Source organism: Podarcis erhardii (genome assembly GCF_964252035.2).
Source record: "Podarcis erhardii genome assembly, chromosome: 2".
NCBI classification, from domain to species: domain Eukaryota; kingdom Metazoa; phylum Chordata; class Lepidosauria; order Squamata; family Lacertidae; genus Podarcis; species Podarcis erhardii.
The window spans coordinates 38,669,201-38,687,152 of NC_138498.1; the positions used below are offsets into that span (position 1 = coordinate 38,669,201).

The following is a 17,952-nucleotide window of genomic DNA, read 5'->3' on the forward strand; positions in this document are numbered from 1 at the left end:
TAGGCGTGCATAATCATGCAGTCTTAAATTAGATCATGTCAGTTGTGAATCTTGTTAAAGTGGACTAAAAATAAAAGGTATGCCCTTTTTAAAGTAGTTGGGCATCCTGGTTCATGTGTGATTTGTCTTAGCAATGAAAACCCGGGATTTTTTAGATTTTTTATTTGCTTCTGTCAAAAGCCTATTCAAGTATCACTTGTGTAAAGATGCTTTCAATCTGGCATATCTAAACCTATCTCTGAGTGGTCCCTAGGATCAGCAGTTGGCAGAACCTCTGATTGTGCCCCTCAAAGTTAAGTCCACAGGCTGTGCAGTTGTAAAAAAGGGGGAAATAAATTTGGGAGCTAGAACAGATGTAGAAGAGACCTGCTAGCAGGCTGCTAAGGTGAAGCACTGGTCCCTCACACTTGCTTCTCAGAGCATCTCTGCTCTGGCAAAACTATTGCTGACTTGGGCCACAGAGGAAAAAGTGGCACCAACCCAAATATTCTAGTCCAGACAATCCCAACTTCTGATCAAATTCTCTCCCCCACGTCTTAACAAAAAATATAAAAAGGCCTGGAATGACACTGGAGTCCCTTCAAACATTCAGAATGAAACAGAGCACTTGGTACAGTTCTCATAGAACTACAGAATTTCAGAATTCAGGTGGGGGGGGAGGAGTTACATGATTTAATCCTATATCAAAAGCAGTGGCGTAGCGTGGGTTGTCAGCACCCGGGGCAAGGCAAGTAATTTGCGCCCCCTAACCCGTGGATTTTAGGTAGGGGCAGAGAGCTGCGAGTGCGAGCGCCCCCCCCCCAGATGTTGCACCCGGTGCGGCTGGCCCCCCCCTGCACCCCCCACGCTACGCCACTGATCGAAAGTTTTATGCTTGAGAAAAGCTAGCACATTTGGGAAGAGGATTTAGCTGGCTTTCTATGGGAAGGGATTTTTTAGGTGGGGAAACCATTGAAATACATGTCACACACTCAGTCCTGCATCCTTGGAAGTTTATTGCATACTTCTTTTCTGAATGTTTGTCAGGTTCATTGTTTTCTTACATAGACTGATCAGTGAGGAATGCTTTTGTGCCTTCACTAGATCATTCTTAAGCTTATTTCAGACCTAAGGAACCATGATTCAGGCTGCAGTCCTATCTTTGCTTACTTTGAAAGCAAGTCTCATTGAAATCTGTGGGACTTCTGAGCAGGCATGTTTAGTATTGCACTACACAAATCTTCATTTTCCACTTGATTGTTAGATTTGACTTGCAATACTTACACCTGTCCGAGAACACTGCACCATTCTGCTTTGCAAACAATATGCATTAGCTCATTGTTGAAGCCAATGGCTGTGACAGCTTTAGTTATACAGTGTCAATGGCCTTCATAAATAATCTTTCTTTAGACTAAGGTAATCTTTTAAAAGAGTGTCATTATGAAAGACTTTTGTTTCTGGATAGGGTTAGAATTGGGCTGAATATGAGTTTTGCTAGTGGATCTGGAGTCTGGACCCAAATAAAAATGCAACTGAACTAGGCCACCACTACCATTTTGTTTTTGGTGAATGTGGTGAAGGCAGAAATTTGAGAGGAGGAGGAGGAGAATATTGAGAAGGGAGATGAAGATGTTCCATATACCTGAACAGGTTGAAACCTGCTGGCTTAGAAGAATTTAATTTTTGTATCCATACAGAATATACACCCTTCTTAATTAATTTCTACTATTAATATAGCCAGAATAAAAGTCCATTCAGACAGTGATTTCTTTAATTAGGGTTGGACAAACAATGTGCAATCACAGGTTGTTTTTACTGGTATGCCTGAAGCTCCAGAACACCTTACACTAGTTTTGATTTTGAGGCTGATAGTCCCTGAAAAACATGCAGTCTCTGTAGTTTTTCTAAATGGCCAATGCCCCTCCAAAAATAGTCTATATGCCCAAAATCTGCCTTTTGGATACTAAATGATAAGTGGAAAGTCTTTATCTTTGTTTGGAAGCTAATGCTGGAATAGTTTGAAAAAATTGCTGCTTCTGCAAGGTCAGGACCGTTTATTAATACTTGTTTTTACATTCATCTATGTAGAAAAGTCCAGTGTGGGAGGGGGTGTTGCTACATAACCCAAGCAATAGGATAGAAGTTTTAAATATATATGTACTTTTCCTGGGAATAAAGTGTGTTTTTGTCCGTCCATCCCCCTCAACATAATACACCTTGGAGGAACAATAAGGAATGGTAAGGAAAACTCAGGGTAGTCCAGAGTATGTGAAAGCTACATTCTAAATAACTGTTAGCCTGGAATGAATGCTGGTGAGAAGTGAAACTGCTCCCACTATAAATGATATCCAGGAGCTGAGAAATCTCAAACTCTTTGATCCACAGCAGTCCCACAGAAATAAATTCTGTGGGTTGTATGCAACACAACCCTCAGGCTAATGTTCTACCAGCACCAGGATTTCTCATTGTGCCACAGAATGAGAAATCCTCTCCTACCACACACCCCTAAATCTGTTCTGGGAGTTCCTCCAACCCTCTGGAGCGTATTTGGGGGTAGAATAAGTCATTTTGCGATAGCAGTAATCCTTGCACTCACTCGGTTATTTAGTTGAATACCATCCTCTGTAAGTACCCTGACAATTACTTTCCACAGACACTTAAACACCTGCTTACCCACACTTTAAAAGGCTGTCGATAAAAGAATTGGTTTGTCGAATCATTATGTGAAATTCATTTCAGCGCCATGAGCCTTCTCCTCCTGTCCCTTGGCTCTCCCTGCCTCCTTATGGCTGAGCTGTGATGAGAGAAGCCATGTGGAAAAATTCTCCACTCTAACTTTTAATGATACAGGAGTCTGGCAACCCTGTGGCCTCTTGGTATTGTATCCCAAGGTGCCCAAGCCTCATCCACAGCATTCTTGCCTCCTTTCCTGATGATTGTATGCAATTCCCCACACCTAGGCTAGGAGAATTTCCCCTGCACACTCTTCTCTTTGGTCCCACCTTTTTTCCACCACCCATTTCCTTAGGCCCCTGATCTTAAGCCTACACCTTCCAACAGGCTTTTCCTCCTTACGCTGGCCAATTCCTTGTGCCACACAGAGTGTTCAAAATTAGCCAGGCATTTTGCACCAGGCTTTCAACCATTTGTGACCAAGTGAAGATGCCCGGTCACTAGGATGGCGATTGACTTCTTCACCATCTGGGGATCATTGGATCTGGACCGTTTTCACACACTAATACCCCATCCTGTAGAATTCAATCAGTTATATTTTATCTGCACAGTCAGAATGAATTTCGGGAACCAAGATGCTTTTTCTGTGCAGCCTGAGGAGGAGCAGTCACTGTTAAGAAAAAGAGGTTGGAATAGGCCAGTATATATGTGGACTGTCCTGGGATCAAGTGACTTTTCTTCTTTAAGTTCTCAAAGCTCTTAACCTAGCTCAAGGTTGTCATCTGACCTAGCCAGATGTTTAACTGAGAATCAATATCAGTCAGTCCGTCTTTTGAAGGATAAGACTTTAGAGCCATCTTGCCAAAAAATGGTACCTAGACATTCTGTTTTGGTGACTGCAACCTTGATTTAAGGAGCCATTTGGCACCTAGCTTATATATTTGAGTTTCTAACACTGTCCACATGCACTCTCAGAAAGCTGCCTTGTCAGATAAAGGGAGAATGCTCCTGTTTTTCCTTTCAGTCAACAGCCATTTCTGCCTTTGTGCTCTGAGTAATGCTGGGTCCCCACTCCTCAGCCTCCTTTCTTATTGGCGCTTGACTTCTTGCTAGGCCTCTTTCTCCTTCACCTGCTTTATCCTCAGGCTTCTGTCTCTTTGCACCTTTCACTCAGTGACCCATGTCTCTGGGCTGCCTGTTCCTTCATTTCCCTATTGCCTGGGATCTCTCCCCCCTCAGCTTTCTCATTGGTGGTGGTCAGATGGACTTCTACTTCCCTATAAAAACTGACCTGTTTATCACCTTTCTGTTATCCAGAGCTTATCACCTTTCTGTTGTCCAGAGCTTATTTAGCTTAGCACAGCAGGCCTGTTCTTAGGCTTCTGGTCTACACCTTCACTGTATGAGTGGCAGGATAGTTTGTGGCCACTGGTCCCACTCACCTGCTGACCCAACACCCAATCTCTCTGTTGGGTGGATTGTGAGAACGGATCCGGTAAGCGCACAGCAGTATGTGCAAGTAGGCTTCCCAGCTGTGAGAGCAAGCACTATTATGGGTCATGTAACCCCTGTGAACCTCTGCTTCTCTGTGAGCATTCTGTGACATCACAATAGCTCACCTTGTCACTCTTGGGAGTTTTCTCCAGCACTACAAATCCCTTAACACAAAACGCCAATGCTTTTGGGTTGATACTGCTTAATGGTCCAGGGCATCTGAATGAGACTTAATGAGGCAAATTTGTTCTTGGTGTAGTGCTCCTGAAGTCATAATGATCCCATTTCCCTGCACAGCCTAGGTAATGGCAAATTTCCATTACAGATACTTCATAAATATGTTCTGGAGAATTACGTCTGTAATAAGAAAATGAAAGGGGCAGGCACATTTATGGCTTGTTCTTGTAAGGTAGCAAGTGTTCTAAATAGCAGTGCCCTGGCATTTCAGAAACATCCATATTCAATTTGGTATGTATTACTGCATTTATACGTACCACTGCGTGGCTTAATTTGGAGAGGGCGGTGGATTGCATTCCGTCCTCTACCCCCAACCTAATTCATTGAGATTCTGCTGCTGACTGTTGCTGTAAAGATCAAGGGAATATTTCCATGCACACATGGACCCATGCTGCTCTCCCTTTCTCTTATAGGGAACTAGGGCTAAGTGATTAAGCGTTTTCCTTCCCAGACGGAAGACTACAGCAGTCAAATGTCTGCTGACCTTCCTATACTGAAAGGCACAGCAGCTTGGAGTTAGTAAAGTGTCAAAGCTAGTTGTGATCTTTTTCACCTTAAGCCATTTAGGACTTCTGCATACATGATGGCACCCTATGAGATGGCAAAGAAACCCTTCTGCACGCTGGCCTATTTACTCAATAAAAGGAACAACTTTCAAAGTGGCCCGCCACCACTAAGACTAAGCAGCGGTGGAATGGTGTCACCCCTTTATGAAAGGACAGGTGCCGCTGGTGTTCTGATTACAGAGGTTATAGCCATGGTACAAAACCGCCATTGTATGGTGTCCTTGATGCGGCTGGCATGATACGTGAACCAGCCTTTGGGTCAGCGTTCAAAATTCGCCAGGTGCTAGGAGCCTTTTGCACCTGGCTATTGGCCACTTGCGACCAAGTGAAGAAGGCCAGACGCCAATATGGTGCCTGACATCTATACCATTTTTCAAAATACGTTTTTTTGGGGGGGGGGTCTGGATTTTTAGCCCTCCCTCTCTTAAAAAAGAGAGCTGGCCCCTTCAAGCATATTTAGAGAGTTTTTATCCTTACATGCAAAGAGGAACACCTTTGAATCTGATGGGTTTCTGCTGATGCTTTGCTTTTTAATGGAAAGGAAAACACACTTTTTTTTTGTCCATTCTGCCCCCCGGTGTTTTAAAATAAATGTTCCTATACATAATTGAACATAAAAACTGTACATTTTTAATGACTTGCATGATGCTTCAAAGCTAGTAGCACACGACATGTGGGGATTGGCAGGTTCTTGGGTGTACTGAATACTTGCTGAATCAAATTGCTCAGAGACTTCTCAAGACGAGGTTCTGTGCACACTTCCTTGGCAGTAGTCCCCACTGAACTCAGTGGGACTCGCTTGCGCGTAAACAAGCATAAAATTGTGCTGCACGCCATTTCTTATAACTTCAGTCTATTTAGCCGGTCTATTGAACAGGCTGATATTAACATTGGAATTAGGATGAGGGGTGGATTAGACCTGTTGAGTTAATCAGGGCAGAAAAGAGGCAAATCATCCAAACCAAATATGAGATAGCAGCAGGAGGAAGGAACCCTTTGAGAACTCCCTTTATGATTCTCGACGGTAACCAGTTGAAATGAAGACAGAGCTCTTCCTGCACAATGATTGTTCAGAAGAGGGAATTTCAATGGATGTTGTTTATCTTCAGCCCTTCATAATAAGCAGTGGCTGTCCAAATTCCCTCTTTCACAGAACTGTTAAATGCACCAGAGCGCTGCCTTGTTGTTTTTGCTTGTTTGTTTTCAACTGGCCGACTCCTGAGAAAACGTACACCATTGTTGATGATTTTATGTTACATAGATCCTCTGGGAAACAAAAACTCCTCTTTTCCCATTTACCAAATCTTCTCAGCCTGGTTGCCCTAGAGCAGGGTTTCCCAAACTTGGCTCTCCGGCTGCTTTTGGACTACATCCCTAGCTAGCAGGACCAGTGGTCAGGGATGATGGGAACTGTAGTCCAAAAACAGCTAGAGACCCAAGCTTGGGAAATCCTGCAATAGAGCAAGGCTGGGAAGCCTTTATAGCATCGAGGGCCACATGCTGTCACGAGCAACCTTCTGGAGGCTGCATTCCAGAGGTGGGCAGGCCAGAGACAAGAGTGTGCGAAGCAGTGGGTGTGATTCTTACTGCTGGGTGGTAGAACATATTCCAGCAACACAAAATCAGAGGCTTCTGCATACACACCTCTCCAACCTTTATGCATCCAATCAAGCAGAGTGACTTGGCTAAAGGACACATTGCAGCTATGCAAAAGCAAGTGAGGAGGCTGCAGATCAGAAGCAGAAAGGCAGTTGTCCTAGGGCAGGCTTCCTCAACCTCAGTCCTCCAGATGTTTCTGGCCTACAACTCCCATGATCCCTAGCTAGCAGGACCAGTGGTCAGGGATGATGGGAATTGTAGTCTCAAAACATCTGGAGGGCCGAGGTTGAGGAAGCCTGTCCTAGGGAGAGTCCTGGGAGCCCAAATAGAGTAGAGGACAATTCTAACTTCTTTCAGGTGACCAGTAGCAGGGGGTGGGGTGGAGCCACCCTCCCGACACCAGTCTTGCTGCTACTTTTCTAGATGGGATCAGGTGGCAGCGGCAAGGTCAGGGCTTCATAAGTGCACCAATGGAAGCCTCACACACTCCTATTTCAGGAGACAAGTTGAAGGGATATCTACAAATCTGTGTTACTGCAGTTGAACACTTTTCAGCAACAAAAGCACAATAGCAGAATGCATTTTCTCCACGTATGGCTTGGTAGAGAAACCACACTAAGGCAATGGACTGCAAAGGAGATACTGAACTGAATTTCAGGTGACTGCTTTTGAGCCTGCTGTGCTAGAGACAGTGGAGAGAATTCCTGTGTTTCCAGGAAGCCTTGTTTTGCTGTGTGATGATTGGAATTCATTCTCTCTCGCTTTGATTCTTCTGTAATTACAAGGTGTTAATTTCATAACTGAAGTACATTAAGACTGCAGCTGTGCAGTTTCCCAAGAAAGTACCCTACAGAGTGTTGCTTTTCAGGCTTGGGAATAAATGCATTGCTTAGTGGTATACATAGTTTATTTCAGTATAGCATTGGCACTTATGGGGATCATACATCAGAATCAGGCTGGCTATTACTGCAAATTAACCAGAGGCAAATCTTTGAGAAGGATCCTACAACTCTGTCATTTCCCAATTGTTGAATTTTGTAACCAGAAAAGATGCCTACCAGGTTTGCCAACTTTTTCAGTGGCCACTGTAGCTGTACATGATCATGATTACTGCTGAGGTGTGAACAGCTTCGTCTGCTAACTTCTAAACAGCAAGCGGTTCTTAAAAGGACAAGAATAGGCTATGCCAGTTTTGTTCTGATAGGTTGGCAACCTTAATAATAGTCCCCAATGCACATTTTCAAGCATTTCATGTTGCAGACTGGAAACAGTTTCCTTTTTGGCTGCAAGGCAAAATGGTGGTGGAAGCAAAAGTAGTTTTACAAATACAGTACAAGGGAGAAGTGCCAACTTTTAACAGAAACAGTTGGGAAAGTTCTTCTCATACAAGCATAAGAATGTAGCAGATCTTCTAACAACACGACAGCACTAAACTGTGTTTGTAGGTCCATTTCCTTGGCTCGCAGTGTTAGAACTGAGAAAGAATCATCTTCCATTAGGGTGGCCAGATGCAGAATTGGTAGAGGGCTTCTGCACCCTTGAATAGTTGTGTAGAAGAGGAAATTCCAGCAGGTGTTGCTTGTATGACAAGCTACATTGCATGGGAAGTTCTTGCTAACATGACCACATTGAGCTTTATCAGTTGGGATTTTTCTTAAGAAAGGGTCCAGGGCCTGCAAACTTTGTCATGATCTGCAAGTGTTTGTGTCCATGCAATTTTATGAAGGGAGGAAGAGAATGCCGTACACGGCAATCCTGTGCATCTGGGGAGAAGCAAGCTCTCAGACTAGTGTGTGTGCATATTTAGAAACTGGAGAAACTTGTGGGCAACACACCGCAACCATGCTCACATTGTAACCTACTGGCCACAATATAATGCTTCTTTCGAGGCTGATTTCAGTGGGGAGAGGGGACCCTGAGGGCACCAGCAAAGGCTTCTGAGTGGGCATCATGTTTGCAGCCACCAGTGTATATACATAGCAGCCTTAAGTTCCTTAGCACACAGCAGTTGTCATCTTCACATCCTCTTCAAGTCCGCAGGGAACGCTGCGGGAAGCGCCTTGCTTTCAAAGCTACAGGCCTGAGTAATGAAGTTTGTAAAGCGAAGCTTGTCTCCTGGGGAGGGAGTTCATCCATTAGTAAATGAGGCAGGATGCTTTTAAGGGGGGGAGCATCTTAAAAGCACTTCATTACTCCTGTCAGGACATGTACAAGGAAGCGGGGGATTAGATATATTTTCTTCATGCTGGAATGTTCTGTTAGTGAAACCATGGGAATTTTATCTTATAAGTGAAGGCGTGTAGGAGTGTGGGTAGTATGCAGAAGAGGATTTGAAGTCAAATTTTTGCTACATCATGGGTGTAAGGGAATGGACAAACCAAACATGAATAGTGTCATGCGCTACTTTACATAAGTGCCTGTTTTATTTTGATGGCCTATTAGAAATCTAGGGTGGAGTCCCCAATCTATTTGGCTTAGGGACATATTTGGAAATGTGAGAAACTTTTCATGGGCACAAAAACCCAGTTATTTCACAGAAGAAAACTGCTAATGCTCTGAACCACAACAACCCCAGCCCAAACACATGCCTAGCCCCTCCCCCCCCCCAAAATAGGCAAAGCACCACCTCAGCCAGACAGCACAAAAAATCCCTTAGGCAACTCTAGCAAAGAGAAAAGACAAAACACCCCAAACAAAAAAAGTAGGTGACCCCCCCCAGCACAACTCAACAAAGAAAGCAGGCAAATCCACCCCCATGCCAATACATATATCATAAATATATGATAATTCATATATATATATATATATATGCAGGTTTTGGTGTCCTCGGGTGTCTTCCCGTGTAAAAGTTGGGGTGTCTAGGCGACGTTTCGACGAGGTCTCACTCGTCATCTTCAGGCTGGTGCTTTCGGCTTCTTGTTACTGGAACAGAGCAGGATCTCAGTGTTTGAGTTCCTATAAATACTGTAGAGGGGGTGTGGTGTATAGCCTCCAATGTTCTGGGCAGAGAGGAAGTTCCCAGGCTAGTGTGCCTTTTCTTCTTTTGTTCCTTAATTACTTGAGAGATATCTTGAGTGATTTCTTGAGTGATATCCTGAGTACCACTTAGGTGGGTCATTAGGTGTGGATTAGTTGTTAAAGTCTTTGTGTCTTGACCTCTTGAACTTTGTGAAGAGTTTTCCTGAGAAGATGGCTGTACTGTACTTAGTTGTGCTCTGGCTTGGCTTCGTGTATAGGGGCGAGCTGTGGTTTTGTGGCTTGTGTCAGCCAGATCTGTGTAGGGATTGCAGGGGGGTGCAGCATCCGGAGGTGCCACCATGGATTGGCTACTGGATGGTGTCTGTAATTCATCTGTGGAGAGGGTCTGGGTTTGGGTCTGGTGTGGTTGATTGGTGTTGGCGTTCTGTGTGCCTCTGGATCTGGTGTCAGTTTTTGTGGGGAGGGCTAATTTCCAGATGTCTGGCAAGCGGGATGTGTCGTCACGCTTGTTCATGTTGTGAGGGTGTTTCTCTATCTCGATGGCTTCCATGATTATTCTCTTGTGGTGATGTTCCGTGTTAAAGAGCAATTTGGAATCTGCAAAATTAATTTCGTGTCCTGTTTCTTTCATGTGTTGGAAAAGAGAGGAAGTTTTTTCTTCTTTTTTGACGGCATTCTTGTGTTCTGCGATACGTGCATTTATTCGTCTGTTTGTTTGTCCAATGTACGTGGCTGGGCAGACTTTGCAGGGTATTTCATAGATCCCTTGGTTTTCCAACAGGATTATATCCTTGGGGTTTCTGAGGATATTGGCTATTTTTTGGTTGGTGCAAAAGGCTGTTTTGATATTGTGTTTATGGAGGATTTTGCTAATTTTATCTGTAGTGCCCTTGATATAAGGAAGGAGGGCCATGCCATTGTTTTCTTCTGTGTCTTGGTTTTTGGGGGGTGTTTCCTTTTGGATTAGCTTCGTAATCCTGTTTTGCTGGTATCCATTGGCAATTAACACGTTTGAGAGATTCTGTAACTCAGTTGTCAAGTGGTCTTTGTCAGCCAGGCGTTTGGTTCTGGAGATGAGAGTCTTGGCTACGGAGTTTATTTGTGCAGGGTGGTGGTGTGATTGTGCATGTAAGTAGCGGTTGGTGTGTGTTTTTTTCCGGTAGATAGTGTGTCCTAGGGAGCCATCAGGTTTTTTGTAGATTAGGACGTCAAGGAAGGGAAGTTGGTTGTTGGCGATTGTTGACATCTGGAAATTAGCCCTCCCCACAAAAACTGACACCAGATCCAGAGGCACACAGAACGCCAACACCAATCAACCACACCAGACCCAAACCCAGACCCTCTCCACAGATGAATTACAGACACCATCCAGTAGCCAATCCATGGTGGCACCTCCGGATGCTGCACCCCCCTGCAATCCCTACACAGATCTGGCTGACACAAGCCACAAAACCACAGCTCGCCCCTATACACGAAGCCAAGCCAGAGCACAACTAAGTACAGTACAGCCATCTTCTCAGGAAAACTCTTCACAAAGTTCAAGAGGTCAAGACACAAAGACTTTAACAACTAATCCACACCTAATGACCCACCTAAGTGGTACTCAGGATATCACTCAAGAAATCACTCAAGATATCTCTCAAGTAATTAAGGAACAAAAGAAGAAAAGGCACACTAGCCTGGGAACTTCCTCTCTGCCCAGAACATTGGAGGCTATACACCACACCCCCTCTACAGTATTTATAGGAACTCAAACACTGAGATCCTGCTCTGTTCCAGTAACAAGAAGCCGAAAGCACCAGCCTGAAGATGACGAGTGAGACCTCGTCGAAACGTCGCCTAGACACCCCAACTTTTACACGGGAAGACACCCGAGGACACCAAAACCTGCATTCCTGTACCCGTGAAAATCTACGAAAGCATATATATATATATATATATATATATATATATATGAATTATCAGGCAGTAGCAGGACCTTTTTCCTTTTCTCTTCTGAAGAGTTTCAGAAGTTTGGAAACCCAAGGTATACCCTGCAGCTGTGGAGAAAGGTAAGAGGGTGGAATGGCTGGATGCCGACACTTTGCTGTTTTTAACAACACTCCCATGCTGATGCCAATCTGCTTCAGACATGTACATAGCAAAGTACCAGAGGCTACCAAATGAATTAATGGAATAGAATGTAGACCTCTTGAGATCTATAAGCCAAAAGCTTCACTGTTGTTCCACTCAGTAGAAGTTTCTCTTCCATATTTTGCTGCAGTACATTTGCTGAGTTGGTTTCCCATGATCAATTGTTCTCACTATGTTAAATTTGGAGGAACAGGAGCTTCTCCTCTGCCTACATAAAGGAGGTAGTTACTTGACTGCCCTACTTTGCCCAGAGACAACACAAAGAGTTCTCCTGGATTCAGTGGGGTTTGCCTGGAAGTTTGGTTAGAATTGCAGCCTAAAATGGCAATGATTTCAGTAGTGGTTATGACAGTGAGAAAAGAGAATGATGGCCAAGACTTCAAAAGGCTTAAACTGGCATTGCTTCCATTCCAGAATCAACAGGAGAAAACAGTTGTATATTTACCAAATGATTGATCAGACTCATTACCAACTCAGAGCCAAATGGGTATGTCAATGGGGCAGCTACCTTGGTATATTCATGTGTAATTTTTGCACTAAAAGGTATGCCAGAGTACAAGATGTCTCCCATTGCTTCAGACTTTTCTTCCAAGCCTGGCTCACTGCTGTTCTGTACCAGGAGAAAACTCCCTACGGTGAAAAGGGACAGGGGCGAAAGAGAGAGAGAAAGTGAAGCTTCGCTCACCCATGCATACCTTCTGTTACAAAAATTAGGCAACCCACCCTTCTCACATTTGTACAGTGGTACCTCGGGTTAAGTACTTAATTTGTTCCGGAGGTCCGTTCTTAACCTGAAACTGTCCTTAACCTGAAGCACCACTTTAGCAAATGGGGCCTCCTGCTGCTGCTGTGCCGCCAGAGCACGATTTCTGTTCTCATCCTGAAGCAAAGTTCTTAACCCGAGGTACTATTTCTGGGTTATCGGAGTCTGTAACCTGAAGTGTATGTAACCCGAGGTACCACTATATATGAACAGAACAGAAACATAAATGTGCAATGTTTTATTTACATTTCCACCCTGCAACAGGTTCCTAGGGTGGCTTACAAAATGCTTTTAAAAATGCCTCTCGGTTCTAGGTTGCCCTCAACTTCCCTGCTGCTTTTGGCCCTCAGGTATTCCCTATTGTACTTGGAAGTACAGTGGGCAAAATGCTCAGTTTGGACATGTTAAGCTTCTATAGCTGGGCTCCCCTGGTGGGTGGGTAGGTGGGTATTTCCTTCGATGGGTTTCCTGTAATGAATTAGCTTGGCATGAAAAGTTTGGCTTTGCTAACTTGCTGCAGTTTTGTAGCTGGGAGGTTTGGCTGCTTGCAACAAGAAAAGCCTCTTGGGCTACAGCGGAAGATGCTGGCCTGGCATAGCGACATCAATAAAAAATGGATTTCAGCTTCCTTCAACCAAAATAAGCAATCAAGCCGGCTGCTTTCACAAGCGGAATTAGAGTGAGTTCAAGTGTCACCCACGAAATCATTATTGCCAGCTAGCTGCCATGTTTAGCCAGTTCTTAAAATAAATAGCTTGAGACATCAGCATTTCTTGCACTTTTATTCCAAAGCTGAACTTACATTCCGCTGCGATACAGCCACCACTAGCCTGCAGGGATTCTGGCATAAATTAAGTTATCCTCTTACTGTTGCACTCTGTATATGTTAACATGCCATCATAAATGGCCCAGCAGCAGGCTTGGGTCCTCCCCCCTAACTTCAATATCAGTCTTAAGGGTTACAAAGCATTAGTTAGATCATGCTATTAAAAGCAGTTCTAATCATCAGTGTTTCATTTCACTGTTGTTGTTTTTTGTGACCCACTCAAGTTAAGCCATTTTTAATCTACATGAAAACAGAACCTCTTTAATGCTAAAAAGAACCCTCCTCTTAATTTCAAGGAACAAATTGGTTGGTGAGGAAGAAACACGTTTGTTTCCTCCACTGGGTCTGTGTGCTGTGAAGCATCAGTTAAGTGTTAAGAGGAACATCTAAACGGCACACAAATTTTGAGCAAGTTGATTATGATTTTTATGTGTGCCCATGGAATTTATACCATCTGGAATAGATAATGGTAATGACACGACACCAGTGTTTGCTGTTGTTGTTGAAGCAAATTAAAATCTATTTAGAAAACAATTTTATAATATAGGGCACATGGGTATATGAAAAGCTAAGTCCTGAACCCAGTAGAAAATGAGAAGCATTCAGCTCAAAATAGTAAATATTTCGCTGGTACTTGGGTGTCTTGCTGAAAGGCAACTTAGAGCAGGAGGTAAATATTCCAAAGAATGCCAAAGAAGACTTGATTTTAAATTTAGAAGCCTATCCAACATGTTTCAGGATTATTACACTCTTCTCCTCTTCTTCCCCAGTTAAGTTTCTTTTCTGATGCTTTTCACTGAAAAGAGGTTCTTCTCTCTTTCTTTTCTGCTGCAAACAGAACACACTGAGTAACTTGCTACAAGTCTCCTACAAGCACATTGAAAAGTTTCCCTACTTCCGCACCCTGTATACTGGTGAATCGCATTTTCATTTTTCAAAAGAAAGTTATTCAGATGACGAATAACAAATCTTAATGTACATTTTACCTCTGTGAATACTTAAAATGCAGTTTTACACAGAACCATGACAAAGACTACCACATGGGTTGTATTGTGGATTATTTTATGTGAAATGCCTGGCAAAACATACCCCACATTCTAGAGCCCTTTCTGGCAATAGCACCCTTTATTAATGCCTATCTTGAGCTTGGAGTTCAAGGAAATTCTGGGTGGGAGAGTGCTGGTGGAAAATATTGTGTATCATTGTATGATCACCATAGTTTGCTGGTCAAAGGGGGGTTCGGCAACAGGAGGATGCCTATCTGTCATCACTCTATGCCCTCCCCAGGCTTGACAGGAGATGGGTCACTCCAAGTCAGTGAACCTAAAAACCGCTTCCCCATCTCTTTTATTCACCCCAGTAGTTCTTTTAGATGAAAGCCTTGTGCTTATCCAAGGAGGCGGTTATGATTTCAGGTCTCTTAGAACATCTATTCTTCAACACTTAGGACAGGTGCTTTATGTGCTGTTATTTCTGACTGGGCACAGAGTTGGTTATACTGCTCCCTTTTTCATCCATCTTGTAGAAGATGAATGGAATGTAGCCCACTAGGGCTTGCTACTTCATTACTTGGAAATCTGTGTGATGTAAGAAGTTTGTGTCCTCTGTGCTAAAACGGCATGCAAAGTGACTGGTTACCCAGTGATGTTTCCAACTTAACATTTTCTTACACAATTTGATTAAAGTACATTTTCACAATTGTACAAAACTCTTGAATCAATTTTTTTTTTGCCTATCCTAGATAGAGTTTTCCTAAAGTTCATCCAATTTCAATTTTACCTAAAGAAAACATGGCTCATTATTTTTGAAGCCCTGCAGGATTTCTTAAACTTGGATCTCCAGCTATTATTAGACAACAACTATCATCCCTGACCATGGGTCCTGCTAGCTAGGGATGACAGCCCTAGATTAGCTATGAAATTATTTCAGACTCACTTTGGTAGGTGAATAACTAGTACGACAAAGGCAAAGAGTTCATAACAAAGCAAACTTTAATGGATCCTGAGATCACTTGAGTATTCTCCTCCTATCTGACCATTTGAAGCCATCTCTCAGTTCACATACAGTTTTGCACAGAACAGTCCATTCCAGTAGTCAAAGCACATGTTTTGTTTCCAAGGAGAAACATTGCAGTAACATTAAAGAAAAACAACACTTGACACATGGATAATGTCCATAAAATTCTGTAGTTCTGGGTTATATGTACATAGAATTTGAAGCATGGTACTCTAGTGTGTATAAATGTGTGAATGCTCAAGACTGTATATTGAATGCCTCACTTATTTTCCAGAATTTACATATAACAGAAGAAAGGAGGGGTGGGGGATAGGTGGGGAGGGCAACAAAGCTCAACAGGTTTATTAGAAAAGTCTTCCTTCACAACATGTTCCTGAGTGTTTATCTGCCCACAAACTATTCCACGGGACTCCCCAAATAGTGCTTTTGAGAGCAACAACCGAAGGGAATATTTGAAGTGACTACATTTTGATCTTCGGTGTTAGAGGAATGACAGTGCATGTGGCATGTTCTGCAGTCTCTGAATTCTGACGTGCCCTTAAATGTGTGGGGTGAGGGGGGGCAGTTTATGACTATTACCTTGCAAAAAGCAAAATGGTTACAGGAGACTTAGAAAGGTGATCCCTAAGGCACTGTTTGCAACACTTAAGAGGGAGATGAGTGTGAGAAAACGGCTCACATTAAATAAAGTTTAGAAGGATCTGTGGAGGGGAATTTACAGGTGAAGTTAAAACTCCCCCCCCATCTTCTGCACAGGGCTTTTGTTGTCAATCCATCTAGCCACTTGTCCCATTATGTTAAAACAGGATCCCCGATACCGTGGTCCGGATTGCAGGTGAAGGAAATGGTGATGGCGTAACGGGTGCCCCAGTGGACCTTTTCCACATGATGGAGGTTCTCGGAGCCAGAAGTGAAGAAGGAAACCCGGCCTGCAAAGAGAAGAACGTACAGTCAGGAGAGCGAAAGGATGCATGCTGTTTGCCCAGTGGCCAGTACTTAGGATACTGCTATCCCATGCCTACCCTGGGACATCTACAGATTCAAGATTTGAATGCTATCCGAAAGCATGGTACCTGGTCCCCAAAGAACAAGATCATGCTACTTAAGATGCACATAGACAGACCGCAATATGAAAGACTGCTTTATTTAATGGATTTATTTATTTCCATATAACCATACTTTGTTCTAGAGGGCAGAGGCATGCAGTAACACAGCTGCCATGGAGCACAAGGTCTAGTGGATGCTGCTGCTATGCAGATTACTAGTAACAGTCAAACCCCGGCTGTCAGAAAATGAGATTTTTGGCTTGGCTATTTTCGATCATTCTTGAGTTCTACAGACCAAAGCTGTTTGACAGCCGTTTCGGTAAGAAATACCACCCCTCTCTACCAAATGAGTGACCAAGCTTGCAGTAAGAAAACCCAGAAGTGTGCACTATACGGTATGTCTAAAGAGCTTGTTTATTTGATCAAAGGGCCCAGTAAAATAAAGAATCTGCCCTAGCCTACTGCATAGCTCACAGTCATGGCGAGGCAGACAAAAGGCCCCATTGCTATGGGATGCACCCCACCCCTCTTGTGTGTCATCTCATGAGAGCACGAACATCATCCTAAAAGGGAAGCGCAGAAAGATAAAGGCTGCTGCCAGCACTGGTGCACCAGCCACAACTCAAGCCAGCTACTGAACTGACGACACATTGTGAGAAAACCCAGAGGAGCTTGCTCTGCACGAGTTCCCCCATTAGCTCCTCCGCTGAGCAACCCAACACTTTTAAAGACTGAAATATAAATAAACAGGAAAGCTGTCGTGAGTGCTGAGGCCATAATTAGGTTTATACACCAAATTCCCCCTGAGCTGAAAACATTTCTGCACGTAGGCAAGCGAGCACAGAGCACATGCACTTTCATAGCAGAACCTTCTCAGGTGCCCAATTTTGCCAATTAAAATGCACAGTGTTTGAGTTTCTTTTAAAAATTGCGGAAGTGCACAGCCAACATCTGAAAGTGGATTTCACACCTGGCTGTTTAAGCAAAGTTAACTGTTCAGAGTCAGTAGGGCCAAATCTTTCTGTACAACATGTTGCTAATACAGTGAATTTTTGAATGCACATTCAAGGATTTTAGTTCCATCTACTATTTGGAAAAACCCAGCAACCACAAAAAATAAAGAGCTGGCATGTTTGAACTCAGGATGTTGTTGCCATTTTTGGTTTCAGACAATCAACCCACAAGAAACAAATGCCTGAACGGTGACAGAATTTGTAATTTCAGAAGAATTGCAGGTTTCTAAATTATCTGTTAGTTTACTTTCTTCACCAACGGATACAAACATTGCCAACTGGGAAGGAGGACTATATGGGTGAGGTAGGTGGAACAAGGCATATTGGGCTTTCCAGGTACTTAAGAGTGGCATAAGCATTTGCCCAAATGAATGTTGTGCTGAGTAGTGGCCAGCTTTTTACTGACTCTTAGAACAAGGGCAGATGTCTGGAGCTGCTTAAGCAAGGAAAATCTCTTTCCTAGGCAACAAAGGGCTGGGGGAACTCTCATATGGCTGAAGTTGCATGACTGCAGCACGAGTATCTGGTTTTAAGAAGTGCTCTCTGCCATGCTACTTGTAAAATGTCCAGCTATTCTTTCATTGCTTCAAAACAGTTTATGCCAGGGCTTTATTAACTACACTCTTAA

General features: G+C 43.4%; 1 protein-coding gene across 2 annotated transcripts in view; it reads right to left on the reverse strand.

The window, feature by feature from the left end:
- Positions 1-15,222: 15,222 nt before the first annotated feature.
- The window catches only part of OGFOD3 (2-oxoglutarate and iron dependent oxygenase domain containing 3), a 47,170-nt gene continuing 44,440 nt past the window's right edge, over positions 15,223-17,952 (reverse strand). For both annotated transcript variants that reach the window (XM_081850899.1, XM_081850898.1), the window contains exon 9: positions 15,223-16,194. In XM_081850899.1, coding sequence (XP_081707025.1) covers positions 16,058-16,194 — 137 coding nt within the window. In that variant the 3' untranslated portion in view covers positions 15,223-16,057. The remainder of the gene's footprint in view (positions 16,195-17,952) is intronic.